Source organism: Malus sylvestris, chromosome 6, assembly GCF_916048215.2.
Source record: "Malus sylvestris chromosome 6, drMalSylv7.2, whole genome shotgun sequence".
Taxonomy (NCBI): domain Eukaryota; kingdom Viridiplantae; phylum Streptophyta; class Magnoliopsida; order Rosales; family Rosaceae; genus Malus; species Malus sylvestris.
Genome location: NC_062265.1, coordinates 29,459,986 through 29,485,025, shown reverse-complemented (window position 1 = coordinate 29,485,025; position 25,040 = coordinate 29,459,986). Strand labels below are relative to the sequence as shown.

At 36.0% G+C, this 25,040-nt stretch overlaps 1 protein-coding gene across 1 annotated transcript; it reads left to right on the top strand.

Annotated features, from left to right (window-relative positions):
* The first annotated feature begins 15,404 nt into the window (after window positions 1–15,404).
* On the top strand, window positions 15,405–16,007 carry LOC126625600 (uncharacterized). The gene has a single exon (XM_050294651.1). The coding sequence runs from the start codon at window positions 15,405–15,407 to the stop codon at window positions 16,005–16,007; it is 603 nt and encodes a 200-aa protein (XP_050150608.1).
* The last annotated feature ends 9,033 nt before the right edge of the window (window positions 16,008–25,040 follow it).

The window sequence follows — 25,040 nt, the reverse complement described above, 5'->3', positions numbered from 1 at the left end:
TGTACCAAAACCTTGAAGACGGCGAATAGACGCAGTTCTTTCAGATTGATTCCCATTTGGTTGTAGGAAACTGAAAAAAATTCAAATTGTAAACATTTTGCACCAAGGATTGAATATGGAGAGACACAAATACTGTTTCCAATGAATAAAAATGAGTGCAAATATAATCGTTTCAAATATGATAAGGGAGGGAAAACGACAGTTGACATATTGGGATATGATGATCAAATGTTAAGAACAATCGATAAAGGTGATTAATACAAAATTGTAGATGCTAGTGGTTGAGATTGAAACAGAGGTAAAACATACCAATGCTAAATTTGGTTTTAAAGGTTGGTAACAATCATGGAACGATGCTGGATATGATTATAGCCCATGACGAAGTTACTTTTATAATTATTTAATGGCTAACATTGCATTCATTGTATAGTTAAAGGCTCTATACGGTTTTTAGCACCAATTAAGTTTGGTTCAAATGCATAAAGAACGAAAATAAAATGTTGGGGTTAACATTAAACAAACAGTTTAAAACCAAAGATATCACTTGAGAATAGATTGGGCGATCAAATTCATCCAACGAAAATCAGACCCCAAAATCCAAATGGATCTAGCCCCAGAGGAGCTCCAATTTCTCACCATTCCAGGTATACTCAGAGAATATTCATTACATACAAATTAGAAAATAAAAATAAATTAAAAAAAACAGAAAAAAGAAAAGTGTACCTCATGCCGCTGCTCTTGAAAAGCCCAAAAAATTAGATCACCCTAAATACCAAGCAAATATATAAGCAATTCAATAATCACCAAAGAGAAATTCCTCATGCATGAAATAAAGAAATTAAACAAAAAAATACCCAAAGAAAAGGTTACCTCATACTTCCAGTTCCAGTCTTCGAGAGCCATTTTTGGGATTTTTTTTTATAGAGAAAGTGGAATTAGAAAGAGTGGAATGAGAGAGACTCCCCAGTTGCCCAGATTTTCCAGCTTCTTTCCCTTCCAGATGACCAACGCGTAAAGAAACCCCAAGAGAGCACCACAACTGTCAACAAAACAAAATCATTAGGGTTTCATCGAAACAAACAAAAAATCCAAGATAAAAAATGAAAGACAATCATTATAAAATATACCTTATATAGTTGAATAAGAGCTGTTCCACAGCGATCTAGAACATGCCGCCCCCAAACTGGACTGGAAATCGGCTAAAAATCCGACCACAACCCGGAAATCCTAGACGGATAAAATGGCAAACACTGCGAATTCTTGCCTCGATCACAACTTTGGAAACCCTGGAAACCAATTCTATTAGTTTCCACACAAAAAAAAAAAAAAAAAAAAAACCCTAGGTTTAAATAGATGAAAAACGGCCTTGCAAGCACAAACCACAAAGAAAATCCCTTAAAAACGAAAATCAGGAACTCTTTCCACGAAACAGAGAACAGAACACCAAAGAGAATCAGAGGATTCGAAAAAACAACTGGCAAAACGAAAAGGGAAGACCGAAAATTAGGAAAGGCACTGAAGGAACAACAGCCCAAGCGGCTAGGAAGACTCCGAAGTCGAAGGAATAAGGATGGGCGACGCGTGGAAAACAGGAGCGAAAGGTCTCTTCAGCGCACCAAGCAGGCGAGACAAACAAAAACAAAACAGAGAAGCGAGGGCATTTCCGCCCTTTTACTATTTCTGAACAGAGCCATCATCAACTGAGTTTTAGTATATATAATAATGTGTCCCTTAATTTACGTGACTTTATGGAGCAACTGCATGGGAAATATGTATACTGATATCAAAATGGGATCTGCTTGCGCGATGTGGTCACGTCATGGGTATTCATCCTTTATTAAATTAAATGAAGGGAGAGATGAGTGGGACGGAGCGTTTGAGACTCCAAGTTTGGTAAAGAGATTGAAAATTTAGGGTTTTTAATTATTTTTTAAAATTTTACATATATTAAATTAAGTAAGTAAATAAATACCCGTTATAAATGCAGGTAATACCTATAAGCAATGGATACCCATTATAATCTCGGGTAATACTCATAAATGGCCATTTAAATTTCACGGTTAAACGGTTATACCCATAATGTCACATCCCGGCTCGGGCCTCCACCACATTCCTAGAACAACCTCCGTCGTAGCACGATATTGTCTGCTTTGAGCTCCGACCACACCCTCACGGTTTTGTTTCTAGAAACTTACACGAGAACTTTGAGCTCTGATCACACCCTCACGGTTTTGTTTCTAGAAACTCACACGAGAACTTCCCAATGGGTCACTCATCATGGGATTGTTCTCATGCGAACTCGCTTAACTTCAGAGTTCCGATGGAACCCGAAGCTAGTGAGTTCCCAAAATGTCTTGTGCTAGGTAGAAATGGGAATATACATATAAGGCTTACACGATCCTCACCCTTGGGCGATGTGGGATGTTACACATAACCGTTTGTTTGTCTAAACGGTTACCCATAACCGTAACCGTGAACTTTAAATAGGAAGGTAACTACGGTTACGCAAACTCATGGGTATTTTACCCATCCCTAGTTGTGGCCCTACCTTTTCACTTTATAAAATGAAACGGTAGCATTTCACTCTTCCAGTTTGAGAGTTTTAACGAAACACCCCCCGGTACTATCATTCTTAACGAAAAATGATATTTTTACCTTTCCTGGTAGTATTCACTTACACCTTTATTTATCTATTTTCATTAAAACTAAAGTTTTTAAAGACTTTTCGTTAGTTTTCCTTAGTTTTTATGCAATAATGGATCAAAACATAATAATGGAAAATAAAAATGGGCCCAAATTAATGTTCAGCTATGTCCAATGTAAACAAAAGTACATGCACGGAGTAAAGTAGAATTCACGGTAAGATCATTGGAGAAGTACCTCTTAGGATGACTCCCATACAATTCTTACAAGAGCTGAAAAAACGTCTACGGATAAAGCATCGTATCCATGTAACTGCTTACCAACTACGCTTCACAAGCAATTACAGGTTTAGGAATGTCACTCGGCTTGCACACAACCCCGCCCAATTATGTTATAGAGGAATTGAACATATTGATGGGTTGCTTATTCAGAGCCAGCAACTGGCTGTTAGATTTTGTCCCACAATTAGAAGTAAATGTTTGCTTAAAAATAGATAAATTGTTTGATAATCAATTTCGTTTTCAATTTTCATTTCTTATTTTCATTTTTTTTAAAACTAAAAATTGAAATCTTAATTAGTAACTATTTTCAATTTTTAGTTTTCAAGAAAAATGAAAACAAAAAAAAAACTAAAAAAAAAAAAACTATTTTCTTGAGTTTTCAAAATTTGATCATGAGTTTTCAATTTTTGGTTTTCAGTTTTCATTTTTTGTAAAATTGAAAACTGAAAGTAGTTAACAAACAATATTTCAGTTTAAAAAAAAAGTGAAAACGAAAAAATAAAAACAAAATAATCATCAAACAGCCCCTTAATATCGTTGGATTCAACATTTCCTACTTTTCACTCCTCATTTATAATTTTACACCAAATTTCTTATATGACTACTAGATATAAAAAAAAAACCGACCGTATCACATTCATTTACTTTGGCTCTAGCGGCTTTGTAGAGATTCAGACTCCAAAGCCAAATGGAAACACTAATCGTTCACATCCAGGTACTATGTACATAGGCAAATTTTCTCTTCCGACTAATATAAAATTCCATGTGACATTACTCAGGCGGAGTAGCGGAACGCTTGAACGGGTGACGGAGGTGGTGGTTCGGGAACGTTAATAAGGTGGTGCCTTCCTATATATATTTTTTGTGGGTATCGATTTAAATACTTGCAAGAGAACAGGTAATTGTCGTATGAACCATTTGTATTTAAAACTCACAAAACTAATATAAATAAATTGTATTTAAAACCGATTCTTAGCTGACTATTTAAAACAAGATTTGAAATTGTGAAAATAAAAGAAACAAAATATAAAAGAATTGAAATTGGTTTTAGTAAAAACTCGACGGCAAAGTGAAAATTAAATAGTTTTAAAGAAAAAAAAAATCAATCATATGCAATTCTACCAATTACGTGTGCAAACTATGAAGGTTAGGCTTTTCTAATGCATATTCTACTTGTGACATTTAAGTTAGAACGTATATCAAACATGCAATCCGTCTGTGATATTTATATCAAATATGAGCATGCAAGACTCATTAAGCTTTGTGAATTTTTTATTTTTTTTGAAAATCATGCAACACTTACGACATGGCATTCGCCTTAAGTGAAATTACAATTATCAATCATAAGAAACCCTACTCAATTTCAGGATGATGTTCTAACAAAAGTTGTATCGAATTACATGTCTAAACATCCTAATGGTGATCAAGTATTAAGACATATAGATAGTTTAAACATGATGATTAATAATTCAAAGCAATATGTCATAAGCAAATTGAAAATAAACTACATATTCATACTAAAGATCGTGGACCCGCTCTAGCAAAAGGAATTAGTTACGCATATTTATAATTAAAAAATAAAAATATTATTAAGAAGAAAAGATAGAAAACACCCTTGTAACAAACCGTCAAAAGCTCCTAAGCCTAGAAAAAGACTCAAACTAAATATATATAGTGTGCACAAATTATCTAAATTAGGCATCCCAACAAAATTGGAAACCCAATTAAAATAATAAACTAGGAAATACAATCCTATCCTAACTTGGACAATTTGGGCAGCCAAATATTCAACACATTTCCTAGTCGAATATGCTAAAATCAGGGATGCCAGGTGGCGTTAGAAAGATAAAAATGTCCCTTACATTTTATAAAAAGGACTTTCCTAAAAAAACGTCATCTTGAACCACTTATGGCCCAAACAAAAACAAAAAGTCAAGTTGCCGACATTGCATGATCAGCCTTCTTTTATTTGCTACAGTCAAACAGCTGGGAAATAAATTATGAAACTTCGACATAATCATCTTGAAAGACGCATGAATCTACTCCAAAAAATGTATCAAAATTCTCACAAAATAACAAATAAATTATAACTAAAATTAGGTTAAAAATATAGAATAATATCGACTCATCACCTATCGATTGAAATCTTTGCTTACTAAATTGGATGTGTCCTTTTTGTTTCTTTGGTTGAAATTTGATGTTCTTGGAATTCAATTTCATTGGTGAATGTTATTAGAATTCAATTATATCCATCGGTCATCTTGCTTGAATATTATGGCTTAATTTTCTGTTTCTTAGTTTCTTGGTTGGTTGCTTGGTTTGTTCCATTTTTTAAGCAAACCTTGACGGTACAAGAGATATTTTATTGAATTAGATAAATAAGTTACACTTTGTTAAGATGACATAAACCTTAGCGCATAATATAAAAAGAAATTATAAAGTAAAAATACGAGAAAAGAGGGGGAGACATCAACTAAACTTTTATTAAAAAAACAAATAAAAATACAAGAAAAGAAGGACGGAGGGGGCCGCGGGATGGGGGTAGGGGGGCATCAAGTCTGATCGTGCGGAGTGTGTATTACATTCCTATCAGGTGCAGGTGGCTGCGGCCCACCGTATGATCTTAGGATGCGGCGAACGGGCACTTTCGTGCTCAAAATATCACTTTGACATTCAAAGCAACCTTGTTCAATTATATGAGAAAAACACAAGGAGCAAGAAATTAGTTCCCAAATAATAAAATTGGTAAAAACTAAGTCGATTTACGTAGCTAATGCTAATGCTTGGAGATCTAACAAAAGGAAGATAATTATTAGTTATACCATGAGGAAGTAGTCCACAAGTTGCTTGTAAATCCCCCATCAGAAGCAACAGTATTGTTGTAATTGCCACCAGCTTTGCTGAAGAACCATTCATCATCGGAAGCAGAAACAATAACTTCGAAACTCCTATCACCACAACTTGGAGATGAATGATAGTGCAAAGGGAAAGCAAGATTTATAGACTTTAACTTGCAGGGGGTTGGACAATATTATATGCTTCTGTTTCTTTTTTTTTTTTTTTGGTCAATATGTGCTTGTGTTTCTTATTGGACTTTCAAAGGATTGACCCCTAAGTCATCCGCTAATGTAAAATAAATGGCAGAATGAATCAAAGACGAAATGGACCATCGAAAGATAAAAAGACGCAATGGCATTTTGCATATTTGAGCTCTGATTTAGGCCCGTGATAACTATTCGAAAAGGAAAATTGCACCATGAGCCCAACACACTGCTTAGGCTGTGATGTATGATGGATTTTGGCCATCGGGGTCATTTCAGCCTCCGAAACAATGTTTAAAGTTTCGTAATAAAAATCGGACTCTTTGTTTGTCGTTCGATTAATGTTTAACTAATGTTGTTTTAATTATTAGAAGTCATTTGAGTTGTTCCTAACATTTGTAATCTTTATTTAAGTTATTTGGATGTATCAATGACAATCATTCAAGAATTAATCAAACAAAACACTTTGGGATTTCTCTCAAATTTTATGATGGATTCTAGATTTTGTTCTGCAATGAATTACGTTGGTAACCCTTTCATCGCTTTATGCTATGTCATCCACTCTTTTCATTTATTCTTTGCTATACAAGAGATTTTTCATTTGTTCATTAAAAATAGTGTAATTTTAAACAAGTAACAATTTTTTTTATTAAACTTTAACATCTTTGAAATTAAAACTTGATTACAAATCAGAACTTCTATATACCATACACCTCAATTTAGTACAATCACCCATGTGTAGTGTGACAAGTAACTTGTTACAAGTCGCGTAAAACTCCTCAATTGGAGAGTCGTATTTTGACCAATATGTCATTTGCATTAGGTGCCTCATTTTTCTTGGTTAATTACTTAATTATCTACGAGAATAAAGTCTTTTCATAGTTAATTATCTACGAGAATAAAGTGAGAAAAAAATTAGTAATTTTTAAGTAGTTTTAAAGAAACATTTTCAATACTATTTACTTTTAACGAAAATGATATTTTTACTCTAAAATGTCATTCTGATACTATTCACTTATAACATATTTTTATCATTTTGATTAAAACTCAAAATTTTCAAACTCATTTCATTAGTTTTTTTTTTAACTTTTTATGACGGTTGCTCATAAGTAGGGCTTCATTTTGTGGTCGTTTGGGCCCCCAAATTTCAAGACTCCAGCCGCTGCCGCGGTACTGGAACAAACTGCTTCTTTAATTTATTTTTTATGGGTGAAGGTGGAGATGAATGACAGTACAAAGGGAAAGCCTATAGCCTTTGATTTGACTTCTTTAATTTATTTTTGGATCAGGATCCTCTCCTGAGCAAATGGAGAGGATTCTCCTGAACGGGCCCATCGGGCCGTTCAAAATTTATCCAACGATTATAAACAGGGGGTATCACTAAAAGTTATAATAATTATAGCCGTTGGATAACTTTTAAATAGTCCGATGAACCCGATCAGTAGGATCCTCTCCATTTGCTCAGGAGAGAATCCTGATCCTTTATTTTTTACGGGTGAAGGCGGACATGAATGATAGTGCAAAGGGAAAGCAAGATTTACGGCCTTTAATTTGATTGTGATCCGTGAACCTTGGTTCACGTTCTGCGTATTTTTTTCTTTTAAGCTTTCTCGACTCATCTTAACTAACTTGCAGGGGTTTGGACAAGAGTTTCTAATTGGACTTTCAAAAGGTTGACGACAAGTCTTTCCTTGTGGAATCGGGGTTGATGGATTCTAACTCCTATGATCATTTTTATAATTTCCTCGTTGGTTTAATTTGGAATTGTGAATAATGGGTTCTGGCTCCTATGATCATTTTCATATTTCCTTGATTAGTTTAATTAGGAATGGGATCATTGATAATGAGTTCTGGCTCCTATGATCATTTTCAAAATTCCTTGATTAGTTTAATTCAAAATCATGGATAATGGGTTTTGGCTCCTATAATCAATTTCATAATTCCCTGATTAGTTTAATTATTCCTGCTCTTACATCTTTTCTCTGTTAATGCAATAGTTTCAATATATTATAGATTGCGAACAAATATGCGTTGGAACTAATATTGATACGAGATCAATGGACTCCTTATGAAAAATGCAACGATAAATAATGAATTTAGAAAATTAATTATGCGTTGGAACTAATATTAAGGTTCCACCATAAAATCAATTGGCAATATGGAGAATAACTCAATTACTTATATGCACTTGCAAGGTCCCTTATTTCCCCATTGTGATTCATACTCTGAACAAACCCCATCACTTGTGACTAAATTTTCATGTCTAACAAGTGGACTACAAAAAATCGGTCATTTATACTCTCAACAATCCCCTTTACGTGTGGCAAATTTTCAAGCCTAACATTTAGCAAATGTTCAAGTCTGGACAATAAAAAATCCGGTGACGTGGAGTGTGTGTGGCCGTTGGGCTTCACACGTGAGAGAACCTGCTATGATACGATGAAAAAAGTTGAGGTTTCACCATATTAATTGGCAATATAAGGAATAGCCCAATCACTTATAAACATATTGAAGGTCTCTTTTTTTTTTTCTCGATGTGGAATTCACTCTCTCAACAATTTGACTTTGAGTTTCAAGATTTGTAGAAAGACCCCAAAGACAATATGGACTTGCAAATGAGGCCACAATTTGTTGAAACCTATATTCCCCATGGCAACAATTGAGTTTCCGGATCTAACAACATCATTTTCCGTCATGTCCCCAACATCAACAATACATGTTGGTTTGCTAAAGATGGAATGGATATTTCATTTCACGATACAGCCTACTCAAATTTCATGATAAAATCACATTTATTCTACAAGTTGTTTCATTTCAACTTTTCACATCAAGTATGTATGTATATGTATGTGTGTATAAATATAAAGGCTAAGATAAAATAACCCACAACATCGTGAGCAATTTTTACTAATTTTTACTATGTCTTTTTCTTTCCTTTGAACATTAGTGAACAACAAATATACATGTCTTTTCAATTCATTGCTGCTTCAACTTTAGTTGGTTGATTGAGATATTGGAAGAAACTAAAAAGTTAACTATGTCAGTCGAATATTTATAGGTCTCTACTTTATTAAGAAAATGTCATGTTCATAGGTGTATAAACACTTGCAGAACTCGCATGAAAGATATGAATAGTTCTCACCACACAAAAAATGGTAAACTGCCTACACGGGCTTTTATCCAAGTTGGTATCTTCATCTTTTCAAGATGAAAACAGAATTGATGAAAGAATGAGTACCATTCCATATTGGCGTCCCTGAACAAGACCAAGACGGTCAAGACGGGGAGGATGAATAGAAAAAAAAATTACCGCTTTGATGTTGATATCCCGAACAAGAGTTAGACTTAGCTGGTTAAGTAACACATGAATGTCGTAGCGGGTGATCGAGACGAGGCAACACAATCATGTGATTAAGACTACTATAATCATTTTAGGTAAGTTACACTTTACCACCTCAGGTTTAGGGTTGATTTCAATTTCTTACAACATCTTTAAAACATTTCAATTGCATACCTCAAATACTATTTTATTTCAATATAATACATCCGTTACATTTTCCATCCATTGATCCGTTAAAAACTGACGTGACTGCCACATTTGTGCCACGTGGCAAAAATAATAATTTATTTATTCATTTAAAAATAATTACTTATTAAAAAAAAAAACAAACCAACCCAGAACTCATCTTCCCCCTGCAACCCCCATTCTCCCTCTCCTCCCTCTTCACCTCCCCGACCTTCATCCCTTCCCTTCACCACCAAAACCTCAACTTTTCCCTCTCCGTCACTTTCCCTAACCGCAAGCCCCTCCTCGACTACCTCACTGGAAAGATCTCCTCATCCGACTCCATCAAGTTCCTCCTCCCTCCCTAGAATGACGCCATACACCACCCCCAATTCCGTGCACGAAAACCCCTATTCTCACAGCTTCGCTCACCGGAACAAACAAAAACCACAAAGTAGCTAACGATGAACCTCGAAGACCTCGATGCGATCAGACACACCCCTTCCTGGCCTAACCGGTTCGTGCCCCGATCCTCCAAGGCCAAGCCTAAACCTAAATCCGAACTCGTGCGAGTATGTTTTGGATGTTGTGACATTGTTGCCTATACTACTATCACTACAACAAAAAAGGGCTAAGAACACAAAAGATTTGTGTCCTTTACATTTTCATTGTGCACAAATGCATAGTTGTGCTTTTTGAACTTCATTGAGCACTAAACTATCTCAAATGTGCCCTCTAAATGAAAGGCACATTAGTTGGTGTCCTGCATTTGTGCCCATTAAAATGTTTGCACCAAAATTTGTGTCACTGTTTATAAATATCAGTAATCATAATTTTTTTTAAATTTACGTACACATATAAATAATTTTTGTGCCCTTTGATTTAGTATATTTAAATTATTTAATTTTATACACATAAGTATATTGTCTTACTTCAACAATCTGAAGACAAAATCTTATTTTAATATATTTGTATTGTTCAAAACCCACCATACAACCCCTTTCTTTCTTTTTACTCTCTCATCTCTCTCTCCATCTCTTTCATTTCACTTTTCCTGTCTCTCATCTTTCCTTCTTTTTTACTTTCCTTATCTCTCTCATTCATCTCTGCTTCCCCAGATTCAGTCCAACCACCCTTTCTATCTCTACTTTCTCCAGATCCAGTCTATCTCTCTGCTTCCCCAGATTCAGTCCAAGCACCATTTCTATCTCTACTTTCCCCAGATCCAGTTTATCTCTCTCTCCATTTCCCGATCTTCTCTCATCTCTGCCTCCCTCAGAATCTTCTTCTCTCACCTCTGTCTCTCTGTCTCTTAACTCTGCCTCCCTTATACTCTGTTGCTAGACGTTGGCGATCAGATCGATAACCACCGCACCTGCTCAACAACCACCTCATCACCGACTCCTCTCACCCCTATTAGATTTGGGTTTTTTTGTTTATTTTTTCTTTGATTTTTGTGTAATTTTTTAACAATTTATTTTTGTAGGCGGGTTTCTGTAAGCTCGTGTGCCCCACAATGGAAGTCTAAGTCGGTTTTCTGAAATAGGTTAGTCATCTTAACGATTCTAGACCGAGTTGATACGGTCTTTGCTAGTTGCCATTTTAGTGTCGTCAACGAGAACAAGCTCTATAACTATACTTTGGACTCTCTCATCCCTTTCTTCCCTTACGACGTCCAACGCGAAGATGGGTACTCTTTCTCTCTCCATTTTTCTACTATGTTCAATACTGACACCTCTCTCAGATCTAGGCTTTTCCTTTGTTTTGTTTAATTTTTAATTTTTAATTAATTAATTAATTTGTATTTGATCCTGCAGGAAACTCAACGTCACCTCAGTTAACGATTTTTGTTTGAAATTCTTTTTATTTTTGCCCATAAATTCATAAGCTTGATGGAACTCTGCTTGTGGGAATGATGAATTTATTTGTGGAGCAACAAAGATGGGATGAACAAAGCTTTCTGGGGAAGATGATGTTGTCCAGAAATGATTGTTTTCGAGTGTTATCTTAATTAGGGCTAAAATATGTAAAATGTTTGTTTTTAGTTTGTATGGTTTTTCGAATTTTTATTTATTTTTAATATTTAATTGATAGGGCACAATCACAAACTTTGTGCTAACATGGATGGGAAAGTCGTCTGACAATCTTGTCAGAACATGGGCACAATAATACTCTTATTTGTGCCAAGTCTATGAGCACAAACCGCTATATGGTGCCCTCTAACCAAAGGTGACGCCCATAGAGGGCACAAATATATTATAGTAGCCGCATTGTTGCTATTGGTCTATGGGCACGTATGTTAGTGCCCTTAAGCCTCATAGGGCACAAATATATTTTTGTGCACAGTGGCTATTTTTTTTGTAGTGTATATAGTGTAAAGTGGGTTGGGGATTTGTGTTTGTGTTTATTTTTAGACTTTGCTGGGAGATGAAGGTTGGGGAGGGAGAAAAAGGGTGGGGGTGGTGAGGTAGTAGATAGGTAGGTTTTGGGGTGCGGGGGTGCGGGTGGGATGGGGTGTTTGGGTTGTAGGGAAGGGGAAGGGAATGATGGTTTTTTTTTAATTTTTTTTTAATTTTTTTATTTTTAATATATATAAATAAATAGGGTAAATTATTATAATATTGTAAAAGAATTAAAAAAAATTTAATTTGCCACGTGTCACAAATTTGACAGCCACGTCGGCACAAATGTGGCAGCCACATTAGCTCTTAATGGATCAATGGATAGAAAATGTAACGGATGTATTATATTGAAATAAAATAGTTCTTGAGGTATGAAATTGAAATGTTTTAAAGATGTTGTAAGAAATTGAAATCGACCCCAAACCTAAGGTGATAAAGTGTAATTTACCCAATCATTTTAATAAGTATTAGTTTAATTACACCAGCTCATACATATTTTCTCTGGTTATGCAATAGTTTTAATATAATAAGGATAGTGATGTGCTCAAATATGTGTCGGAACTAACATTGATACGAGATCATTTGGATTCCTTGTGAAAAATGTAACCATAAATGAATTTTTTAAATACTTAAAAATATATTCAAGAACAGTGTAGAAAATACCAAGGCCAAATAGGTTGCGAATGAGGGACAATTAAGTTGAATCACTATCTTCCTTACAGAATGGATTGAATGTTTAACATCCACAAAATAAATAAACCTATATAGTCATCACCTAAGCGGAGGCGGCAGAGAAGCACCACAAGGATTTTTAATGGGAGATGTTGGCAAGGATTTAACGGCGGCTCTTAGGCTGTGTATGGGCACCTCTACTGCTAACACTCTGACTTTGACACCCAAAGCTACCCTTTTCTTCCAATTATCTTCAAGCAAACTCAACAATCAACATGTGAAAAATCTTCCCACCACCTTCCGCCATGCAAAAATCAAGGAAGACATGTTAGTACCCAGTAAGTTTAATCCTCTAAACATTTGATATATTAAAGTGGAAATGTAAAACCCTGTGATTTCTCTACAAAATATGTAAATGCACAGTGCAATGCCAATACAGATCTAATCACAATAAGATATTATTACCAGTAGGAATTAATGTAGAAGTTGCAGGAAAAACACCCACAAGAAGATATGTTGCTACAACAGCTAAAACCAACTTTGCCCAAAAACAGCTCATACTGGAAAGCAAGAAACAAGAACTTGCAGCAGAAGCCCTAAAATACTGAAACCCTGAAAGCATTTATGGATTCTCTACCTAAGCTATATTGCCTTAAACCTAAATTGTAGTCATTTTTATGTTGTTCAAGTAATCATGGAGTTGGCAAAAGTTCACTTGTTCTTTGACTTCGATTTCCGACTATAGATTTGTAGTCCATGATGACTGCGAATGCGTGAACCAAATTAACAAAAGAGTAGATTATATAGGTTGGTAATTCACAATGCTCTGTATAATGGAAAATAAAACTAAAGTTTTTAAGAACTTTTCGTTAATTTTCCTTTGTTTTTATGCAGTAATAAAAACAGAATAACGGAAAATAGAAATGGGGCCCAAATTAATGTTCAGCTAAGTCCAATGTAAACAAAAGTACATGCACGGAGTACAGTATAATTCACGGTAAGGTCATTGGGGAAGTACCTCTTAGGATGATTCCCATACAATTCTTGGGAGAGTTGGAAAAACGTCTACGGATAAAGCACCGTATCCATATAACTGCTTACCAACTACGCTTCAAAGCATACTTTCCTAAAAATGCATTTCTGGGAAATATATCAAGTATATAAATATATACTGAAAACAAAAGCCCACTCACTGATATGTCGAAGGGTCGTAGCCCCTGAGTCGCTCGTGGATACGCTCGTCCTCTGGATAAGTCTCACCTATATGCGAATTAACTATAAAAATGTTATTTTAAAGCACATAGGCAAAACTAGCTAATAACTTCTCATACATTGCTCAAATTGGGTATATGAATATACCACAATGATCTACACAACCTCAGGATCATCCCCAAATTTTTAGATTAATTTTTCGAGCTCCTACCAAACGCCACACGCCGGCAAGGGCACGGCAAAACGCGCCCCTACTCGCGGCCAAACCTGACGGATTCCCTAACCACCATTAGGGAATATTCCGTTAAACCTAACAGATTCCGTTAAAATTGATTGACGTCGTCAGCATATTCCGTCCAAACTGACGGAATATATCGTCATCTTCTCTGGCGAGTCGCCGGTTGCCGGAAAACAGGGTAAAACTTTAAACCCACTATTCTCACTCATTTTTCAACCATTTTTCATGAAATTGGTACCAAAATGAAGCTAATAACATGTAGAATCATGTTATAAAAGTTTCAAGGCTTAAATTCTACTAAAATTTATCTGAGGAAGCTTGATAATCCAGTCAACTTCGAAACTAGCTATCCTGACGTCCAAATTTGTCCAACGAACCACCCCAAGCCTTTTTAGGACCTCTTAAAGCTCTCTATGAGCTTGAAATTCCATAAAAACCAACATTTTACGTGAGCATGAATAGTACCTCAAATCGGGGCTATGGTTTCGACGTGAAAATGATGGAGTTCTTACCTGGAATGTGTACCCCAAGACTCGTATGGTCCTCACAAACACAATGGTGGTCTTAGAATCCTCGATCCGTCATGATTCAAAGGGTTTTGGGTTTGAGTCTGTACAGGAGGGAAGGGAGATGAAGTCTGAGAGATAGAGAGAAGACACGAGAGGGAAGAGAGAAAAGGTTATGGGTGTGTGTGCATGTGGTCCAAAGTCACCAATCACAACTAATAATTTTCTTACTTCCAATTAGGTCCAAAATAATAGGGCTTAACACATTTGTCCTCAACTACACATAGCCCCACGATGTCACAAACGTTCAAGGGTAAATATGTCTTTTCACGACCACGATAAATAATTCTCAGGACGGGCTGTGACAGGTGCAGTTCCTAATTTCTAACCCAATGTTTATTTATCTTTGCTGCGATCAAAGATGGTGCGGTATCATCGTCCATCTTGGACTGCAGATTTAATTTTATTGCAAATTTTAGGTGGAGCGGTATAATTGCCCACCCGGCTTATTTAAATTTTCCTGCTATTTAATTTTATTGCAATTTTTGGTGGTGTGGAATAATCACCCACCCTGCTCTGCATATTTAATTTTTCTGCTGCTTGAGTGGTGCAAAATAATCGCCCATCCTATGTTATTTCAATGAGAATGGTGCGGTACAATCGCCCTCCTCATTTATCATGTAAACTTTGAGCCTGAAGTATCGAGTGCTTATCATTTTGGCCTGAAGATCAAAAATGAAAAATTTGTAAGGATCAGAAGTTCTAACAATATATTCCTTTAGAATACATATTATTGCAAGTTCATACACACCTCATTTTTCTTTCAGAAAAGAAAATGGCGAACTTGACAAAGCTTGATTTTGTTGCCCTTGATATTACTGGAAAGAACTACTTTAGTTGGGTAATGGATGCCAAGATCTATCTGGAGGCAGGAAATCTTGGAGAAACCATCAAGGAGGATAACAGTGCATCCTCTCAAGATTGGGTGAAGGCCATGATCTTTATCTGTCGCCACCTGGATGAGGGACTGAAGAGCGAGTACCTCACAGTTGAAGATCCATTAACCCTCTGGAAGGCACTGAAAAATAGATATAATCACCAGAAAACGGTGATTCTTCCAAGAGCTCGTTATGAGCGGGCTCACCTAAGAATCCAGGATTTCAAGACGGTGGCTGAATACAATTCTGCAATGTTCAAAATTAGTTCCCAGTTGAAGCTCTGTGGAGAAACAATAATTGAGGAAGATCTGATGGAAAAGACTTTCAGCACATTTCATGCTTCCAAAGTGCTTCTGCAACAACAATATAAAGAAAGAGGCTTTACCAAGTACAACCAGCTGATATCTGTACTTATTGTAGCCGAGCAAAACAATGAGCTTCTGATGAAGAATCATCAATCCCGGCCTACTGGATTAGCACCATTCCCAGAAGTGAATGCTGTTTCCCTTGAAGGAAATACCATATCTTCTCGTGGAAATAATTACAAACGAGGAAATGGCCACAAGTGAGGCCCGTGGAATGGGAAAGGCAAGAACTATGGTGTTCAGTTTCACAACCAGGTTCCAAGGTATAATCCAGGCTCGAGCTTTAAGAATGCAATCGCCAGAAATGCAAAGCTTAAATGAACACTCCTAGAAATCCTGAAGGAGTTTGCCATAGGTGTGGTGCCAATGGGCACTGAGCGCGTACCTGTCATATCCTAAAACATCTGGTGGATCTGTATTAAGCCTCCCTTAAGGAGAAGGGTGTCGAGACGAATATCCTCGACTAGGCTTAACCAATGGAAATATCTGATCCAGTGTCCAATTTATCAGGACAATTAAACACAACCCACCTGGATGTTTCAGACTTTATTATTGAAAAAGGGAATGAAGTTTATGGGTCCGATTGAAATCATTTATGTTTAATTGAAATCTTTTATGTTTAATGTATTCTTGTTATTTGTACTTGTGGTTTAATGCTCGCATTTTCAATTCAATAAAAGTAGTATTCCAGTATGAATAAACTGCTTTTTAACTGTAATTTCTTTACTTAGAAAACATGGATAAAAATTATGGTTATTCTCAAAACAAGAGCAATGACAGAGACTTTTGTCTTGCAGACAGCGCAACCACACATTCAATACTTCGAGATCGAAAGTATTTCTCAAACTTGGCACTTGCAAAAGTAAAGGTAACAACAATATCAGGACAATCAGATGTAATTGAAGGCTTAGGAAAAGACTAAAATTATGTTACCAAATGGAACAATATTGTCCATACAAAATGCGTTGTACGCCACTCGTTCTACTCGAAATTTGTTGAGCTTTAAAGACATACGTCTAAATGGATACCACATTGAAACAAAAAGTGCAAAAAATGTGGAATATTTATGCATTACCTCCAATGATACCCAGAAACGTATATTGGATAAGTTGCGTAGTTTATCGAGTGGATTGTATTATACATACATAAAGACAATTGAGGCATATACTGTCATTAACCAAAGTTTATTGATTCAAAAGTTTACATACTTTGGCATGACCGTCTGGATAATCTAGGATCTACCATGATGCGTAAAATCATTACCAACTCTAATGGACATCCATTATTGAGCAGACACATTGATGTCTCAAATGATAACCATTGCAAGGTTTGTTCCCAAGGGAAGTTGGTAATTAGATCATCATAACTAAAGGTTGATGCTGAATCCCCATCATTTTTGCAAAGAATTCAAGGGGATATTTATGGACCTATTCAACCACCTTGTGGACCATTTCGATATTTTATGGTTTTGGTTGATGTATCTACCCGATGGTCACATGTTTGCCTATTGTCTACTTGAAATGTAGCTTTTGCGAGGCTTCTTGCTCAAATAATTAAGTTGTGAGCACAATTCCCAGATCACCCTATTAAGTCAATTCGACTTGATAATGCTGGTGAATTTACGTCTCAAACCTTTGATGATTACTGCATGTCACTGGGCATTGATGTTGAACATCATGTTCCTCATGTCCATACTCAAAATGGTTTAGCAGAGGCATTTATCAAGTAGCTTCAATTAATAGCTCGTACTCTGCTCATGAAAACAAAATTGCCAGTCTTTGCATGGGGACATGTCATCTTACATGCTGCATCATTGGTTCGACTAAGATCCATAGCCAACCACCAATACTCATCAATACAATTCGTGTTTTGGCATCAGCCAAACATTTCACACTTACGGGTTTTAACGGGAGATGTTGGCAAGGATTTAACGGCGGCTCTTAGGCTGTGTATGGGCACCTCTACTACTAACACTCTGACTTTGACACCCAAAGCTACCCTTTTCTTCCAATTATCTTCAAGCAAACTCAACAATCAACATGTGAAAAATCTTCCCACCACCTTCCGCCATGCAAAAATCAAGGAAGACATGTTAGTACCCAGTAAGTTTAATCCTTTAAAGGTTTGATATATTAAAGTGGAAATGTAAAACCCTATGATTTCTCTACAAAATATGTAAATGCACAGTGCAATGCCAATACAGATCTAATCACAATAAGATATTATTACCAGTAGGAATTAATGTAGAAGTTGCAGGAAAAACACCCACAAGAAGATATGTTGCTACAACAGCTAAAACCAACTTTGCCCAAAAACAGCTCATACTAGAAAGCAAGAAACAAGAACTTGCAGCAGAAGCCCTAAAATACTGAAACCCTGAATGTTACGAGTTATATATTAGTTAGAGGGTAAATAGTAGTTTATTGTCCCATATTGGTGAAGTACATATGTAATACTAATTGTAACTCCTATATATACTCTACTTTGGAGATTAATGAATATATTAGAAATTCCCAAATATTGTCATATATATATTTTTGGTATTTACCGTGTTTAGTTTAATATCGGTATTTACCATGTTTAGTTCAATATGGCATTAGAACAGTTCGCTCTTGGTGACCTGTGTGCTTTAATTTTGTGCCCACATTTTTCGTGAAAAAAAAAATATGAATAGTGTCGTGCAACAGTACAGTGCGTGAACAGTTGTCTGCTTTGTGAACAGTGGTCTTCTATAGTGCCGTAAACAGTGATTGCTACAGCGTCATGAATAGTACTCTGCTACAGTGCCACTGCTACAGTGTTTTAGTAAATTATTTTCATTCCGCTGCGTATCTTTTGTGCCTTTATTGTTCGTGATTTTGTTCAATGACTCAATATAATCATAGTGTTGTTATGCATCTTGGTGGAACAAATAAATGGATAATTGATACTGGAGCCACTGATCATGTGACTAGTGACCCTAGAGTGTTTGATGAGTTATGTAACTATGTTCGTGATCCGTATGTTACTAGTGCAAATGGAGCACATTCCCCTGTGAAGGGTGAAGACACTATCTTTCTGACTCCAACCTTATCATTGGTCCGTGCTTTACTTGTTCCTGATCTTAAGTGCAATCTTTTGTCAGTAGGAAACTTATTGATACATTATATTGTTCTGATCACTTCTACCATACGTATTGTTATTTTCAAGATATTCAAACTCAAAAGATAATTGGTCATAGTAAAAGAATAGGGGGTTTGTACATCTTGACTATGGAGGATACTGTTGTTTCTGGTTCAAATAATTATCAAGTTTTAAGTGCTAAAGTGGATGACAGACATCAAATTTGGTTGTGGCATCGATGATTGGGACATCCATCATTCAGTTATATGAAACATCTATTTCCTTCTTTGTTTCGCACTTGTAGTGATTCGGAGTTCAAGTGTGAAACATGTGTCATGGCTAAGAGTCATCGTGCTTCCTTTCCCGTAAGTGATTCTAAAGCTACTTTGTCATTTGATTTGATACATTCTGATGTGTGGGGTCCGGCAAAAGTTACTTCTAATGGATTCCGTTGGTTTATTACTTTTATTGATGATTGTACTCGGTTAACTTGGGTGTTCTTGATGAAGAATAAGAGTGATGTTCCGTAACTTCTTCAAGAATTTTGTACAATGGTGTCTACTCAGTTTCAGACCAAAGTTAAGGTCTTCAGGTCTGATAATGGGGGAGAATATGTAAATCACGCTTTGGCATGTTTTTTTCGTGATCATGGTATTATTCACTAGATGACTACTCCGTTTACACCCTAACAAAATGGTGTGTCCTAATGGAAGAATCGTCAAATAATGGAAGTTGCTCGCTCCTTGATGTTGGATAAATGTGTTCCTAATCATTTGTGGGGTCATGCTGTTTTGGCTGCTGTGTATTTGATTAATCGTGTTCCAAGTAGGGTTCTTGATTTTCAGACATCGTTCAATGTGCTACAAAAACATGTTTCTCTTGTTTCTGTATCAAAGCTTTCTCCGAAAGTGTTTGAGTGTATTGCGTATGTGCATGTCTACTCTTATTAGCGGAGTAAACTTGATGCATGTGCTCTCCGGTGTGTCTTTATTGGGTATGCTAACAATCAGAAAGGCTATAAGTGTTATCATTCTCCAACTCAAAAAACTTATATTACCATGGATGTCACCTTCCATAAGGAAGTTTCATATTTTGTGAAGCCCTCTTCCGACTCTCCACTTCAGAGGGAGATAGGGAGTGAAGTGCAGATTCGAAGAGATGGTATGGATGATGTGTTACAGGCAGAGTTGAGAACATAATCTATTATGTTGCTTGATACTGATCAGTCTACTACAGATAGTGATCGATCACCTATTATTCCCGGAACAATTTCTACTGACGATAGATCAGATGTATGGATGATGTGTTACAGGCAGAGTTGAGAACATAACCTATTATGTTGCGTGATACTGATCAGTCGACTACAGATAGTGATCGGTCACCTATTATTCCCTGAACTATTTCTATTGACGATAGATCAGATGTGCCCAGTGAATTACCTATTAGTATGTCTGACGAATTACCTTTTAATGATCGGTTGCCTGCTGTTGATATGTCTAACGAGTTGCCTAGTGATGGTTTGTCCAGTGATGATTTTTCCAACAGTTTGGTACAAGATGGTGGCATACATGAGGTAAATTCTGACGATTTTTCTACTTATCAGTTGCCTCCACGAGCTAATCGTGGAAAACCTAAAGTACAATATGAGCCTGATATGCATGCCAAAGCCAAATATCCTATCAACAATTATGTGTATGCTCATCATTTATCCAAACCATATGCATCTTACATATGTCAGCTATCTAGTGTATCAATTCCAACAAAATTGCAAGATGTTTTGTCTGATCTTAAGTGGGTTAATGCCATGCAAGTTGAGATGGAAGCTTTGGAAAAGAATTCTACCTGGGATTTGGTTCCTTTACCAAACGGAAAAAAAGTCGTTGGATGTAGATGTGTGTTTACTATTAAGCACAAAACAGATGGTTCTATTGACCGGTATAAAGCTAGATTAGTTGCTAAGGGTTATACTCAAACATATGAGGTGGACTATCAGGAGACATTTGCTCCTGTTGCCAAACTTAATACTGTGCGTGTTCTTCTGTCCTTAGTAGCAAACCAGGATTGGCCTCTGTTGCAGTTTGAAGTTAAGAATGATTTCTTTCATGGTGATCTTAAAGAGGAAGTGTATATGGATATCCCACCTGGTATTGGAACATCTCTTGGAAAAGGTGTTGCATGCAGGTTACGAAAGGCCTTGTATGGTTTGAAACAATCTCCTAGAACGTGGTTTGGGAGGTTTACAAGTTCAATGAAGAAGTTTGGGTATATCCAGAGTCATTCAGGTCATACTTTGTTTCTAAAGCGACAAAATGGTAAGCTAACTGCATTGATTATTTATGTTGATGACATGATAGTGACTGGTGATGATTAGAAGGAGATACAACGTCTTCAAAAGTACCTAGCTACTGAGTTTGAGATGAAAGAATTGGGTGAATTGAAGTATTTTCTTGGAATCGAGGTTACACGATCCAAGCATGGTATTTTTCAGTCTCAACGAAAATATGTTTTTGATTTGTTAGCTAAAACAGGTATGTTAGATTGCAAACCTGTTGATACTCCGATTGAGCAAAATCATTATCTAAGCTTATTTCCAGATCAAGTTCCTACTCATAAGGAACGGTATCAGAGGCTTGTGGGGAGATTAATTTATTTGTCTCACACTCGCCCTGACATTGCTTATGCAGTTAGTGTGGTAAGTCAGTTTATGCATTCACCTAGTGAAACTTATATGGATGCAGTAACCCGTATTTTGAGGTACTTGAAGATGGGTCCTGGCATAGGCCTGTTTTTTCTCCAAGAATGGTCATTTGAATGTTGAAGGGTATACAGATGCAAATTGGGCAGGTTCTATCACTGATTGGCGATCTACATCTGGATACTTTACGCTTGTGGGTGGTAATTTAGTTACTTGGAGAAGAAAGAAACAAAAAGTGGTGGCTAGGTCAAGTGCAAAAGCTGAGTTTCGTGGTATGTCGCATGGTGTATGTGAGTTGTTGTGGTTGAAAAAATTGTTGAGAGATCTTGGGTTTAACCCTAAAGGTGCTATGAAACTTCATTGTGATAACAAAGCTGCTATTGAGATTGCTTATAATCCGGTGCAACATGATCAAACAAAACATGTGGAGATTGATTGACATTTCATTAAGGAAAAATTAGATGCTGAAATTATTATGTTTTCGTTTGTGAGATCTAAAGATCAACTTGCTGATGCTCTTACTAAGGCTGTGTCTAATAGTGTATTTTCCAACTCGCTTGACAAGTTGGGCATGCGTGACATCTTTGCACCAACTTGAGGGGGAGTGTTGCGAGTTATATATTAGTTAGAGTGTAAATAGTAGTTTATTGTCCTACATTGGTTAAGTACATATGTAATACCAATTGTAACTCCTATATATACTCCAATTTGGAGATTAATGAATATATTAGAAATTCCCAAATATTGTCATATATATATTTTTGGTATTTACCATGTTTAGTTTAATATTGGTATTTACCATGTTTAGTTCAATACTGAAAACATTTATGGATTCTCTACCTAAGCTATATTGCCTTAAACCTAAATTGTAGTCATTTTTATGTTGTTAATCATGGAGTTGGCAAGAGTTTACTTGTTCTTTGACTTCGATTTCCGACTATAGATCTGTAGTCCGTGATGACTGCGAATGCGTGAACCAAATTAACAAAAGAGTAGATTATATAGGTTGGTAATTCACAATGCTCCGTATAATGGAAAATAAAACTAAAGGTTTTAGGTACATTTCATTAGTTTTCCTTTGTTTTTATGCAGTAATGGATCAAAACAGAATAATGGAAAATAGAAATGGGGCCCAAATTAATGTTCAGCTAAGTCCAATGTAAACAAAAGTACATGCACGGAGTACAGTATAATTCACGGTAAGGTCATTAGGGAAGTACCTATTAGGATGACTCCCATACAATTTTGGCGAGAGCTGGAAAAACGTCCACGGATAAAGCACCGTATCCATATAACTGCTTACCAACTACGCTTCACCAGCAATTTCAGGTTTAGGAATGTCACTCAGCTCGCGCACAACCCCGCGCAATTATGTTATAGAGGAATTGAATATATTGAAGGGTTGCTTATTCAGAGCCAGCAACTGGCTATTAGATTTTGTCCCGCAATTAGAAGTAAATGTTTACTTAAAATGGATAAATTGTTTGATAATCAATTTCGTTTTCAATTTTCATTTCTTATTTTCATTTTTTTTGGAAACTAAAAAACTGAAATCTTGATTAGTAACTATTTTCAGTTTTTAGTTTTCAAGAAAAAAAAAAAAAAAAAAAAAAAACTACTTTCTTGAGTTTTCAAAATTTGATCTTGAGTTTTATATTTTTGGTTTTCAGTTTTCATTTTTTGTAAAATTGAAAACTGAAAGTAGTTAATGTACAATGTACAAGACCAGATATAGCTGTTTTAGTTAGCTTGTTAGCCAGATATAGCTCTGCTCCAACAATTCGTCATTGGAAGGGAGTCAAAGATGTTCTTCGATACCTTCGTGGGACAACAGACATGGGTCTCTTCTACTCAGACAAGTCCACAAATGACCAGATCCTTATTGGATATGCAGATGCTGGTTTCCTCTCTGATATGCACAAAACCCGCTCACAAATTGAATATGTGTTCACTAATGGAGATACTGCAATTTCATAACGCTTAACAAAGCAAACATTAGTTGCTACATCTTCCAATCACTCGGAAATAATTGTTTTGCATGAAGCAAGTAGTGAAAGTTCTTGGTTAAGATCAATGATCCATCATATTTAGAATTCATGTGGTCTACCTTCAAAGACAGATACTCCAACTGTCATCCATGAAGATAATGCAGCACGTGTTGCCCAAATGAAGGAAGGATTCATCAAGGGCGATAAGACTAAACACATATCTCCAAGATTTTTCAGTGCACATGAGCTTCAGAAGGCTAAAGTTATTGAAGTCAGACAAATCCGTTCCAATGAAAAATTAGCAAACTTGTTCACCAAATCTCTACCAAAGTGCACATTTCAGAAGTTAATACAGGGAATCGGATTATGTCGACTTACAAATTTGAAGAATGTGGAATCAAGGAGAGCATCCATGATACATGTATGTTGTACTCTTTTTCTTTCGATTAGGATTTTTTCCTACTGGGTTTTTCTATCAAGGTTTTAACGAGGCAACGTAAGCGTGCTTAACACCATATCAACAATCCAGGTAAAGTTGTACTCTTTTTCCTTCACTATGGTTTTTTCCCATTGGGTTTTTCCAAGTAAGGTTTTAACAAGACAACTGGTGTTAATATGTGGGCATCCAAGGAGGAGTGTTGTAAATAGTGGGATTGTATGCCCGCATGTTGATGTGAAAATTAAGTTGACACACAAATTAAACCTTATTGATGACAATTGTAGTATTAAGCAAGTAGGGATCGTTCTAGACCGGGGATTAACTAGGGATGCTAATCAACACAAATAAGACTAAAAAACACTAAACTAGACTCTATAGACTCAAAACTGACTTAAAACACTCAAAACAGCAACAAACAATAAAAAAGACTCAATTCTAGACCTAACAAGTGATTTGGACGAAAATAAGACTTAACTTGACTCAAAAGACTAAAAGAAAACAGGTTTTGACTCAACTAACAAGATTTAATGAATGGGGGATTGTTTTTGACGAATTTTAAAACTTAAAAACAGAAACTTAAGAAGACACGAAATTGATGAAATAGAATGGTGAAAGGCTAGTCAGAGGGTCCTTCTCTACACATGACATATGCATACGAATCGATTTCCAATTATTCTTTCGACAAACCATGAATGACAATGCCCCAAATTAATTGTATTGAACTTAATTAATTCTCATATTTCCCTAGATTCGTTGAATTGAATGGATAACGCATCACAACCAAATTATTCTTTATCAAGTTCCCTAACTATAGAATACGCATGATAGAAATACTTAACAAAGATCATTAAGTTCAATGGAAACCATAAGCATTGACGAGACATTCATAACTATGAAAAGCATGTTACTTTTGCCTAGGATTTACTTAACACAATTGTGACTAGCGACTTTTACTACTCATGAATATAAGTTCATAACGATTAGGTGAAATTCCCTTATACTCTAGCATCAAA

Coding starts and splice junctions, on each gene's coding strand:
- LOC126625600 (XM_050294651.1), top strand. CDS start 15,405: ATGGATGCCAAGATCTATCTGGAGGCAGGAAATCTTGGAGAAACCATC.